This window comes from Nomascus leucogenys, chromosome 18 (assembly GCF_006542625.1).
Source record: "Nomascus leucogenys isolate Asia chromosome 18, Asia_NLE_v1, whole genome shotgun sequence".
In the NCBI taxonomy this organism is placed as follows: Eukaryota; Metazoa; Chordata; class Mammalia; order Primates; family Hylobatidae; genus Nomascus; species Nomascus leucogenys.
In genome coordinates this window covers 12108840-12122142 of record NC_044398.1, presented here as the reverse complement: position 1 = coordinate 12122142, position 13303 = coordinate 12108840, and the positions used below count along the sequence as shown (strand labels likewise).

Genomic DNA, 13303 nt, shown 5'->3' with positions numbered 1-13303 from the left:
TCTTGTTCGACCCTTAGAAAGATGCCATAGATTAAACAGTAATATATAGAGCTTCTCTCAGATAAGAACTCTCCATAATCAATAAATAACAGCCACTTTAATATATGATTACCTTCTTAATAGAATGTCTGATGGCAGCACTATATTAAAGGTTCATACAGTATTTCACCAACATATGGTGGCTGGCAGTGAGTAGGAAAACAAATATTTCACATGGAGGCCACAGTGATACAACAGATAAAAGGGAAGGAAGACATTCATTCAGAGAGGAATTGAATCATGAACCCACTTAGTCCCCTAACTGGCCTGTGTGATGTTGCAAATATATTTTTTTCAAACAGATTTCTCTTGGCAGAGTTTGTATATGTTTATGCTGTTAAACAACTATACCAAATTGCTAGCAACCCTGTTCATTTATACCAAATACCATGGAATGGGACTGCTATGGATTTGATTTTTTTACATGAGGGGAAAATTGAACTTCAAGTGATTCCTTGGTAAGGGAAATGAAGAATAAAATGATTTTTATTTTTAAAGGCTCTTTGACACAACATGTTCGCAAAGCCTCATTGAACCTTGCACTACTTCAGAGCTATCAAGAGCCCTGCCTTGGCCTTGATTTAATCTGAACCAATGCATAATGCAACAAAGCTGTTCATAGTACATTAATTTTACTTCTATTTCAAGCAACCAGTTTTCAGACAAACATTGTAATCATTCGTAGTTATATAAGTTTATAATGGCTGCGAGTGTTCTCTTGCAATCAGTGCCAATTGCTATTAGGTATGTAAATTGTTATGTAAAACACACAGGTTTGACATTCTTCATCAAAATGACACATGGTTTTAATCTAGGAAGATACGTTTGGAGAAAATACTATTTCAAGCCAGAGGCTCATTGCTTTGTGCACCACTAAATCCAGACAGAGACAAAATATATATTCAGTTGCAAAATCAAGGCAGGATCTGGATTTCTTCTCTTTTGATTTGGAATTCTGTTTGGCTATGAGTTTCCCGTTCTCCTTAACAAATATACAATGACACTTAAATTTAAATGTACGTGTCAAAGTAATTCAAAATTAGGCCTTCTGTTCCAATTTGTGCATTTCTTGTTTTCTGTGAAGTTGGATTTTTGTTATCTTTTAACACATTTGGGGCTTAGGAAATGTGTTTTTGTGGTTGTTTTGTCCATCTTTAAATGTCCTCCTTTTAAACGCTGTTTTTTTCACAGGCAACATCTGTGCCTGATAAAGCTACGTCATATTATTATCTCACAAGAAAGGCGTCACAGACACTCAAGACTGACAAAACAGAAAATGAGAAACTTTCAACATGTCTATTTCCAGTCATAATCAGTGGATTCAAGCCTATAAATATCTCACTGCAACTGTCCCAGAAGGGAACAATGTAGCGGAAAAAGGCAGGGAAAAAATTCTTGGCCTGGAACATTTATGGATTTAGTATAAACAGAGAGCACTATCCCCAGATTAGGAGTTCAACATAATCCTGAGTCAAAATTATTTTTTCCAATTGCAAGAATCTGAGCAGCTCTGATAATTCAGAAATGAAAACAAGTATACTCACTCTGTTTAAAACCTAAATAGGGTATTCGTTCTATTGGCGTTTTCCTTTCTTTCATGTATTTATAAAGTGCCACCAAGAAGGCTTGTTCATCTGCCCTGCACTCTTCACCAATGGCAACCTTTGGTTTTTCTTCATTTGAGACTTTTTTACAGTTATGGTTATTCTTCGGCTTGGTCAAGGCTGACCTGGCCTCACATTTCACCTGGAAAAGGGAAAATACGCCACATCAGACGAGGCACAGTCCTAGGATGCTTACCAAGACACAGCTAGTGACAGAGCCAGTGACACTTTTCAGTGAGTGCTAAGGGTGAACCAGTAAATTATCCCTGCTTTTAATAGCTTTTCAGAGGCATCACTGAAGATGAATTGTCTGAGGCCAGGGGATGTCAAATTTGTGTAAAGGGTCACATCGTAAATATTGTAGGCTTCTGGGTCATACAGTCTCTGTTGCAACTATTCAACTCTAGTAGGACAGCAGGCATCAGCAATATGTTAACAAATGGGTGTGGCTGTGTTCCAATAAAACTTTATTGACAGAAATTACCAGCCAGTGGGTCATAGTTTGCCAAACAATGCCAGCTTCTTTTAGACTCCTGACAAGTATGTTGATGAGAAATGAGAGATAGGCTTTGAGTCTGGTAGAAACATTCTTTTGTCTCTCTATATTAATACATTTTATTTTCTTAAGGAGAAGCGTCAGTTAATGTCCTTGAACAAACCCTGCCTCCTTAACAAATAGTACCATATTTTATACTTTGTATCAAAATGAAAGGCAAGGCTATTTCTTTGTAGTAAACCATTCTTGTTGCTATTCTCTCCAGCAACCTTGAAAAACAAGTCAATACCAGCAGATGCTGGCATCAGCAATACCAGCAAGGCCCCTGCTGTTTGCCACCCAAGGGTGATGCGGGGGTACACACTCAGTAGGAAACAAAAGATCTCACTGTTTAATGAGAGCTTCTTGCTTTATCAGTCAGCTCTAAGAATAAGATGTTAACTTGCCACAAAAGAAAGAGTAGAGGTCAGCTAAAAACCCAAGAAGAGTGAGTATAAAGCTCCATAATTAAAAAATAAAAGGCGGTAAAGGCTCCAGATGTTCTTCCTTCCACACTGTAGGCAGATAGGGAACTTGGCATATCGAGCGGCTAACTAACTTTCCCTCCTCACTGCCATGTTCTACAAGAGGCCTTTGATGGTCGTTAAATATAACGCTAAGTTGCTAAGCTATTTTAATTGTAAAAGGGGGAAGTACAAAGGGTCAGACTCTGAGTTCAAGTGCGCCCATGGGGAATGTGTACATTCCAATATTCTTTACATCTCCGTAACTGACATCGGGAGAGAAGAGGGCAAGTGCTGGGGAAATGTTATGAATAAAAATTTCGCACATATTCTACAATGCTGTCCATTATAGGATTTCAAACCCTTTTTCTTTCCCTGCAGCTCCTCCTTCCTAAGCATTAAGAACAGAAAAGACTATGGTTATTTAGTAAAAGAAAGTGCATTCTCCACAAAAGTTCTTCATTGCTTATTCTCTCAAGTGAACACATACAGTTTAATATCTTTCAACTGGTCCTGCAAAGATAAAACTTCCTATGAAACTGATTCAATGGGGCTTCTAGGTAAGATTTTAACTTTTAAGGGCTGTGGAAACGGGACTAAAACAATTTTTGCATGTTGATTTTGTACTCTCTAACGTTATATGAAGGCGAACATCCTGTGAAACTTTATGTTGTCATCATTTTTCACTGCCAAATTTGAGGCTGTTGGATCTAAAGTTCTGATGAAATCTATAATTTAATGGCTTCTTGAAATCATAACATCACTCCAGTTTTAATTTGTATTGCCTCCCACCCCTTCCTGAGTGTTTCCTGGGCAGCCAGGCTCTATTCTCAACGCTGTTTATGTGTTATTTCATACTCACAACCCGAATGAGGTAGTTATTATTTTCGTATTAGAAATGAGGAAACGGAGGTAGACAGGATGAGCAGCGTGTACAACATCACAAGATCATGCCCTAGTTAGTAAGTGGGGAGTCTGGAATTTAAGCCCAGGCAGCCTTACTTTAGGGCTTATGGTTTTAAATGTTATACTTTTCTGACACTCTTAATGCAAATATTAAATTGGTAATCAAAACAAACTTCTAATTAAAAAGCCTATCTTATTACCAGGCATTACGAAACCTACCACTTAGAAATGTGATTTATCAAATGAAAAGTAAAAGACAAATCTAGGGGGTTTCCATTGTGTCAAGGAGCTCCATTCCTTCTATTGTATATTGAGCAAAGGGGAAGGAAATCAGTTTTCAATTGAGCACCTACAATGAGCTAGATACAGTGCTGTGGGCTTCACATACTCTACCTTAATGTTCCTGAGAATTGTAAAAGGGAGATATTTAGCCACATTTTACAGTTGAGGAAACTAGAGCTTAGTGAGGTCATGTATGGTTTGGAAGGGGCAGACCTCTGGGTTTAGAACCCAGGTCTGCCCCGCTCGAAACCCCATTCTTATAACATAAAGGCGTAGATCTCTCAGGTTTGTGTATAAAATGGATTGAGTCTCAAATTTGCAGTGATAATGGGCCAACTACCTATATTATTAGGTCAGAAGAATCACTGTTAAAAGGAGAATAAGGTTTGAGCTCCTTTGTGTTGAGAGCTGCTTAACCCTCTTCCTCATCTGTGCAGAAACACTCAGAAACAGAAAGAAGACACAGAGGGGTGCATGAACCAGGTCCAAAGTAACCCAGACTCCCTGCTACATAGCAAAGGCTCCAAGTGAAGCCAGGCTGCTGCCTACTGAACTCTGTCCTGAATCTCAGTGTGCTTGCCAGCATGCTGTTCCTGGGGAGGCCACGTACTTAGTAAGAAGCGAACAAGCGAACAGAGGCTTCTTTTCTTGTTCTAGCTTGATAAATTTTTTTTTTTTTTTCAGTTAACATAAATGAGCTCTTTAGGGTATTATTCTGATTCTGGGTAGGACTAAATCAAGTTCCTTTCTATATATGTTTTTACATTTACCCAAAGCATTCTCAGCATTTCAATCTATTAAATTATTACAGTGCAGATGGTAGTGGAAATGGGAGCTAGTCTTCATGTTGACCTAAGAAAGCCCAACCTTTTGATGGTGACAGTTAATTACTAGATCTGTTTTTCCTGACCTGAACACCATACACCTGTTGAGTTCACTAAGTACTTTGGGGTTTCCAAAATGATTGAGGAGGTGCTAATTAAAGAATCAACATTTAACGTTTTCAATGATCCACCACCTATTTGATATTAACCACATCCTTCCACGGGACTGAGTTATAACTAATCCAGCCTTCAACTGGGGCAGTAAGATGTGCTGAACCAGCAATACAAAAAGCCAGAGTTCTAATCTTGGTTTGGTTGCCAACTTGCTAGGTGACCCTCAGTTTCTTCCTTAGTAAAGCAAAAATGATAATCCCTGGGAATAGTTCTGAGGACCAAATGAGAGGAAAAATACTGAAAATAATGAAAGTATCACATTTGTGAAATATAGAAAGTATGTTTATGATTTAAATGAACACACAGTTTCCTTTTTTGTTCCTTTTAGAATATAAACCACCTGTAATACACTTCTGCCCTTCAAAAAATGCATATGGGATATTAAAAATAATTTGCCTTCTATCAATGTAGGCCTTTTATTAGGGTCCTATGCCACGAAGATTTCTGTTATAGACCACTCTATGAAAGGCCTGGGCCTCAGGTTCACTGCGTTAAGATTATTCCAGAAAAAATGGCAGGATTTGGGCTGAACACAGTCATGATATCTTCAAAGAATTGATAGTTTCCTCCCCACGTGACACTTGCTGTCTTTGGGGAGCCATGTAATTCTCTCTCCCTTGGAAAACATGGTCTTGCAAAGCTAGTTTTCATGTTCTCATTGAGGGAGTGCAACGTTTTGATGGCGACCGGCAAATCACTTGACTTATTTTTCCAGTCATGAACACAACAAACCCAGTGGGTCCCACTCTAAGAGCTTTGCTGTGTGGAGCTGCATGAAGTTGGTACTGAGTTAGAAATGGTCTGTTTGAGGCACTTTTAAAAAGAAACAGTCGCATGGGTCTTGGTCACAACGTCAAACAGCTCACTGTCCTCTGAGATGCTGCTTCCAATTCTACAGATGATTAGATGGTCACAGACTTACAATCTCTGCTGTAGTGTTTCATGAGAAAAGACCGCATTAAGACACACATGCTTTTTAATGACTGTCCTCGTCCCAGATGTGGCTTGTTCATTCTGTAGGGATTTTACATCTGTCTGTTGGTGTCAACAGACAAGCTCGTCATACTTCATACCTACTGATCTTTTTGCTTAAGTGGTCTTGCCAGACCCACTGGAAGCAGCAAGGCATGACTGTAATCCAAGACTCTGAAAAGAGCCAAGCCATTAGACCAGTCCCTAGGAGCTGACTGCAGCATGACATTCATCTGTTCACCACTGAACACCAACGGTGGAAGAATGATCCATCTCTTTGTAAAGATTCTGACGGGCAGCACTGTTGCGGGGATGGGGTAAAGGTGTCACTTAGAAAACCCAGGACTGACTTCTATCCTTCTTGTTAAGAAGTCAGTGAACATCAAATACAGCCCATCTGTACAGCAGGCTCTTGTTCTTCTCGGCTTTGTGAACCCAACAGTGAGTTCTGAGCTGCCTTCCATGGAGAGAAACATTGGCAGTCTGCTCTTTCAGATCAGTTGTATGAGTTCTGTAAAATTCCCAGAGGCATACCTTGGTGGTGATTCCAAGTGGCATGGGAAGGAGCTTTATCCTGCCGGGCTCAGGTACAGAATATGCTGGAGTAAACAAATGCTGTCAACCAAGAAGGATGGGCTGGGCACCAACAGAAGGCAAGGACAGTGTAGGCTCTGCTGAATGTTATGGTCTTAAAACTTTCTTGCTCCATTCTGCAGGATCTTGCAAACTACATAGTAGGGAATGAACTCCTCCTGCTGACATCCTTCAAGATGATGGAAACCAAAGTCCTAGGTAGACAATTCTAGGGCTGAGGTGTCCAAATTTCAAGGAACTGTCATTCATGGCATCCACGTGGAGTTAACTCACAGAAAGTTAAATGTGCAGAACAAAAATAACTTTAGGGAAAGAGATTTGTTTTCAGCCAGAAAACGGAAAATACACATTTCTACTGGTTGATCTCTTCTTAACCCTTTGGAATCTTAGAAGTATGAAGAAATTTTAAGCAAAAAGTCCTTACAATTTCCTAATGAAACAATGATGCTTAAAGATAAGATTTTTTAGAATGTGAAAGTCTAAGATTTACTTCATTGCACTGGGAAGGAGGTAGAGTACACGGCAGAGAAACAGTAGACTGTCAGCACAGAACTTAACTCATGTTTTTTTTTCTACATCAGACTCTTCCAAATTCACCACTAATCAAAATGGTCCCATTTTCAGAAGTTTAGTTCTTTGGTCTGGAAACTGGTGTCAGTTGATATCTGTTCTTCAATTAAAATCCTAAAGAGACTATTGCTCTCTTTAGCACAAAAATAATACCTAAGTGCAGTAAACAGAATCATGGAAATCTGACCCAAGCCCACAAAAGTCAGAAAGGTAAGTCTAAAAATATAACGTGATACTTTACCCTTTGTCATGCAAAATACTTCAGGCATGCATGCACTTTCAAGATTCCAAAGAATGCTTAGGCAAAAAATTGACCTGGGTCTTGAACAACAGCGTAGAATTTACTTTCATTCTACGTTAACAGAGACCTTTAAAAGTATATAAATGCTTGTGGGCCTGTGTATACATCTAAATATTTTGCTATGTATCTTTAATTTTAGTCTAATGTAAATTAGAAGTGACTATGAAAAATACCTAACTAAAAAGATTAATTCTAGCTATTTCTAATTTCATCCTCTGTTAATCTCCAAAACACATTTAGATGAACACATTCAGAAAGAGGACGGTTCAGCTGGTCTATTTTTGACACAAGCAGAGTAAACTATGTCATTGTGTCACCCACTATGAAATCTCAGCCTCAATGACGTGGGTGCTTAATCATCTGTCCTTTACTCATAACAGGCCAAACTGGGAGGTAGGAAGTCTTTCTGTTGACTAATCAAAATGCCTACCTCCCCCACCCCACGGCAACCAGGGGAAGGGAGGTGGCAGGAACAGGCACAGCATAGAGCTTCAAAAGCTCTGAATACCAAAGTCAGATGCTGAATTGAAAACTGCCTCCAAGACACAGGCACAGCGAGAAAGAGAAAAAACAAAAATAAAAAGATGCAACGAAATGAATACCGTGGAGTGAATGACCGTACCTTGGCAACGGCTTTGCCATCGGAATTATTGTTGGAATCCTTAACACCACTGAATGAATCTCTTCTTTGTGGGCATGGTTTCTTTTTGCGTGGTCTGCCTTTAAGATTTGGCGCTGAAAACAAATGGAAAACAATTGATATACATTTTCATTTGTATGGGTTTCTTTCTTAAAGACCCAGAATCTCACTACAGTGATACCTTCTAATTGCTCAGAGAAATGTACAGATCTGTGGCAGGCAGCCCTCATTATTACATGCTTCTCTCTCTGAAGGCTTGCATATTTGTAGAGTATACATTTCTGTACATGTTTCCCAAAGCTAATCTATTTAGCTTTAACATGTCTAATTAATATAAGTAACAAGAAGCTCTTAGCTCTAAAGGATCATGATAAGAAAAACGTCCTTCCACATTGTTAGACAAGAAGCATTTCGGGCTGAAAAACTGAGCCAGACTTTGAGCTCAATCTTTGGTTTTTGTTTTGTATCTTGCCTTCCAAAACCTAAGTGACATGCCTGCCCTTATGGTATCATAGTAATGAAATGTTTGAAAACATCTCTTTTACAAAATATTCAGAGACAAGGGCATTCTCTCAGATTACCATACAGATAAGTAGAGAGAGAGCTATAGAGAGAGAGGCATTCACAACAGCAAGCTGGAAAATATTATTACATGTATTTACTAATAATACTGCAACCAGCATGTTTCAAATCTCAACAAATCTGGCAGATACATTTAAATCAGCATGCTGTCTTTCCCTTTTCAATATATTTTTATGAAGATCTTAAGGCTTATTTAATATAACATCCAAAGATTACACTGGGGTTAGCCTGATTCCATGGGGGTTACACTTTTGAAAAGACAAGATACAAATCAAAGTTCTATTTCATCCTTGATGCTGAGCTTGTTCCTTTTAAGATCTACACAGAAAGTAGGGTGGAAAGGCTGCTGTTTATTGAGAGCTATGACTATCCGGCATCAGCTTTCACATTTAACTTCATCAGTCACCCAAGTCAAGCAAAATTAAAAACAACCAACTAACCAACCACCCCTAGAATGACTCCAAGCTGATGAATTATATCCTAAACAATTTCGTTCAGAGCTTTCAAGGCAGCCACACTTTTTATTACTTAAGGAGTGATTATGACAATGTCAAATCTAAACAACATGAACCTTCTTAATTGTTGTTAATCTTACTCAGGCAGTTAACTAGTGGTTTTAGGACATTTTTACATTGTACTCATTTTACAAACACAATTAATCCTACTAATTTGATTTTCTCCTCCGGATAACAGTTTTACTGTTGGTGGAAGCTCAGTAAAGCAGAACTGCCTTTAAAATCAGAGAGGCAAAAGTTTAAAAAGAGGCTTTAGGGCTTAGGATCCCCTTCCCACACCCGCTCTCTCCTCTCATTCCCCTAAACGCTGGTCTGAAAGTCCATCCCAGAAAGCCAGCCTGGAATTACCAAAGGTAAACAAGCTCACAAACAAAAATCAAGCAAAGAGAAAGTAGCGATTACCCATTCCAGTCGACAAACATCTGCCTGACTGATGTCTGTGCTCATGAAAGCTACAGCATGTGACTGCTCCCCGGCCACATCCCTGGAAGTCTGGACTTGGTGTGGATGTCAGCTTCCCTCCGAATGCGAGCTGCGAGGCTCAGCGCTCTGCTTACAACTCCCCTCCCCCGGCAGCTCCATTACTCATGTAAACACACAGCAGTGACTAGCACCGAGTGTGTGGGATGAGCCTGAGGACTTTGCTGGAGTTGCCAGACTGGCAGGGAGGGCTCTGCTCTCTCCACCTCCCCGCACGGAGTTGGTGATTTCATCCGGCCTGTTTTGTGGATGCTGACCTCTTGCTCCCCTTGTCAGAGCACGATGCCACGTTCCATGAATTTGACACGGTCCGTAGCCTGGAGCCAGGGCAGGGACTCTTTGTTTTGTTTAGAAGACTTTGTGTAGCATAGAAGTGTTTCCACAACTGACCCAAGTGGTAAGACTTTAATGACCGCGAGGGAAGGATGTACTTTCAAGTCCCTTATCAAAATAATAGCTGAGCAGAAAGCTGACAAACAAAACTTGGGGTAGCAGGTCTGAGGTATTTCATTAAAACAAACAAAACAATATCCCCTCTGTTCTAAGACTTGTTACTACGATCTTCCCTTCCTAGCATTTTGGTGAAAAGCACTTAAACCTAAAAGGCATTTATTTCTAGAAAAGCTTTCAAATCCCAAAGGCCTTTTCGACAGAACTTGCATCGAACATGCTGTTTTTAAATAAAGGCAAAAGTTCCGGGAACTGACAAGAAGTCATCCCCAAACTGGGTTTATTTTCTCCATTCTTTGAGCTGTTTTCAGAACCCAGAGAAGCACATGTACTCCCCCAGCAGATTCTGAGAATTACAAATTTAGAACAGACTAGCACCTAATATTCTGGTCACACAAACGTAAACTCTAAATGGGATTTGATCAAGAGAAAAAGCCCTTTGTTCTTAATAAGGCAAGTACTTGGGTATTTCAGGTATGGTTAGGCAAATCCTACCAGTCACTCAAGACTCAAAATCAAATTCCTCTCCTACTCTCCCCTCTGAACTTTTTTTTTCGCCTTCTCTTATGGAACATATCACTGTACTCCTTGTACTTTAGCTGTGGTTTTTGGCATATTATTATACCAGACTGGAGAGTCCTTAAGGGCAAGACCCTGTGGGATGTGTCTTTTATCTGCCCAGCACAACACCCAAAGGCTGCATTGCATAACATGCATTTGTTGAATGAAAAAGTGACTAATGGAAATAAAGATGCCCACATACTGTTCTTTCCTGTCCTCATAGACTGATCCCGCCAACCTCACACGTGGTATACTTGTCACACTGGGCACTTGTAAAACTGCATTCACCTTTACTACTTATGCTTATGCTCTGGAAACATAAACTGGTGACTTGAGTTTGCACTGGGAATGGAGACAGGAAACCTAAGGCCTTTGGTATCTCAGTAAGGCTATAATCTAGTCCGCACATGCAATGCACAAACACCCTGAAGAGCACAAATATACAAAGTACAGGGACGAATGGAGCACAAAGGACTGGGTAGGTGCCCCTGCAATAGAATCAGAGACGTTTTGGATTCAGAAGATTCCAGGTAAAGTTTTGGTATTGAAGGGCTGGCTTTGGGGACAGCAAAAATTCTGGTCCCCAGGCCACATCTTTGTCCCTCTAGAGTCATAATCTGTCATTTGCTAGGTCAGTGAGTGAAAACAGGTGCATTATGGTGTGCTGGTGGGCAGGAGTGGGGTGGATCTGTGGACTTTAATTCACTCATGTAAGAGACAGCCCCACCTCCTTCCAGCCACCCTGCGAGGACCTACACCTGCCCTCTCCTTGAAAGCTCAGTGCTGTGTACTTACTGACAGAACCTAAATCCTAAGACTCCAGAATTAGACCAGCTCTTGTTCTTTAGGTGAGATTGATCTCTACCAAGAAAAAGCTCTGCTAGGGAGACAGCAGTACCCTTACTGATAGCATATCTGGCTTCAGTCAGTTTTATTAGAAAAAACAACACTGCAAAGCAATAGACATACTGTTACTTTTACGTGTGTATATAATTCACTGGCCTGGCTTATCACAGAGTTCAGTAAATGTTCTTTGCATGAATGTTTTCAGTATTAAACATGAATAATAAGAGTAGCTAAGTGAATAATAATAGTAGCTAACCATTTCTGAGCACTTTCTCTGTACAAGTCACTCTTCTGAGTGCTTTGCCTACAATAACTCCACTAAAACTCACAGCAAGCCAAAGAGGAAGGCATGATCCTTATCCCCATCTTACAGACCAGGAAACTGAGACAGAGATGAAATTACTTGTCTCAGACCATACAAATTGTTACTGGCAGCAGAAGGATTTCAACACAGGCAACTGGACTTTATCCAGAGCCCCTGCTTTAAGCAACTTATCTCTAATAGACACACACACAGACACACACACACACACACACACACACACACAGACACACATTGCCTCATAATGAAGTATTCATACTAACTTGGGCTGGCAGTCACCAGGGAGCTCTCCGCAAATGAAAACACTCAAGTACTACATAGCACGAGGGTGCTGCAGCCCACCCTAGACAGGAAACACTGTCCGACAGAATTGACAGCAAGTGGGGTCCCCTTTAGTCTTGACCCAGCAGTAGGTGGCAAGACTTCCACTAAGGCCAATAAGACTTAGAGAGCCCTACATATTACCCCCCTTAACTAGTGGGCCACTGACTCTTTTGCCTAATCAGTGAAAGATCTCTGTGGTTTAAAAAATAAATCTTTCCCCTCTGACTGCCCATCTGTTCCTCTTACTCAGTGCCAAGAAATTAACAACTATTCACCTTTGTGAAGTCACTGCTATTTCTATAGGTGTTAATCCTCAGAGAATCAAGCTACCTCCAGAGCTCCAGGCTACTCTGACAGCTAACCCATGTTTGTTTTTTCTTTTTAAACGCCTTCAAATATTAACGAATTATAGTCTATTTTCTCAACAATACAGCAAAACAAGTTTGTTTTTCTTAAAGGGTCTAGAAGCTCAGAGTTGTAGACAATTTGTTTGTATATTTATTTCACTACGGGTTCACACAAGTTACATGGCAGGGCAGTGCAGGTGTGGGAAACTTTTATGTCAACCCCAACTCTTGCAATAATAATAATAATAAAACAAAGGGAAATGTGACCAGTTACTGGCAAAGTAAATTGCTTTTGGCTTAAATGTTCCTGTTTTTTTCTACTGTGTTCTTCCTGTCATGACCGTCTCTTTTTTTAATAGCATTTATGCTCTTGGAAATACCACGAAGATAGATAAACTGCTATAAAAGCTGGATTGACTCATCAGTTAACAACTCTTCCTTCCCATTTTGCAGAGAGAATTTTGTTGCCAACACAGCTACATATTCTCTCGAGAAATTTCTTGTGAGCTTCCACTCAGAGATAGGACTTGCTTGTTGATAGGGACTGGAATCAGGGGAATGGAAAACCAGCACAATTTTCCTAAGAGTTTGACCCCCGAGGTCAATGTCTAGAGAAGTCGGCGGAGCGTTAACTCATTCGATTTGCAAGTTGTGTGTGTCTTTTAAACACGAGCCAGGAAACAAAACTCCACTGATCGCAGTATTAGGGCAGACAAACATTGTTCTATGTATAGTATGCGTTACTGATAATACCCTGCATTTCTGTAATGCTTTTCCTCTGAGGATATCAATTCTCTGGTACATTTTCTTTTCAGACAATAATCTTAAAATACTGGCTGGGCGCGGTGGCTCACGCATGTAATCCCAGCACTTTGGGAGGCTGAGGTGGGTGGATCACGAGGTCAGGAGTTTGAGACCAGACTGGTTAACATAGTGAAACCCTGTCTCTACTAAAAATACAAAAATCAGCC

The 13303-nt window shown here is 40.2% G+C and overlaps 1 protein-coding gene across 2 annotated transcripts in view; it reads right to left on the bottom strand.

The window, feature by feature from the left end:
- The window catches only part of ARID5B (AT-rich interaction domain 5B), a 195637-nt gene that overhangs the window by 39078 nt on the left and 143256 nt on the right, over positions 1–13303 (bottom strand). Inside the window, exons 1-3 of one of the 2 annotated variants that reach the window (XM_004091106.3) lie at positions 9405–9677; positions 7888–8000; positions 1584–1785 (exon numbers count right to left, since the gene is read on the bottom strand). In XM_004091106.3, the coding sequence (XP_004091154.1) occupies positions 1584–1785; positions 7888–8000; positions 9405–9408 (319 nt within the window). In that variant the 5' untranslated portion in view covers positions 9409–9677. Of the gene's footprint in view, positions 1–1583; positions 1786–7887; positions 8001–9404; positions 9678–13303 lie in introns of those variants that run through there. The other variant, XM_003258231.4, reaches the window with a different exon arrangement.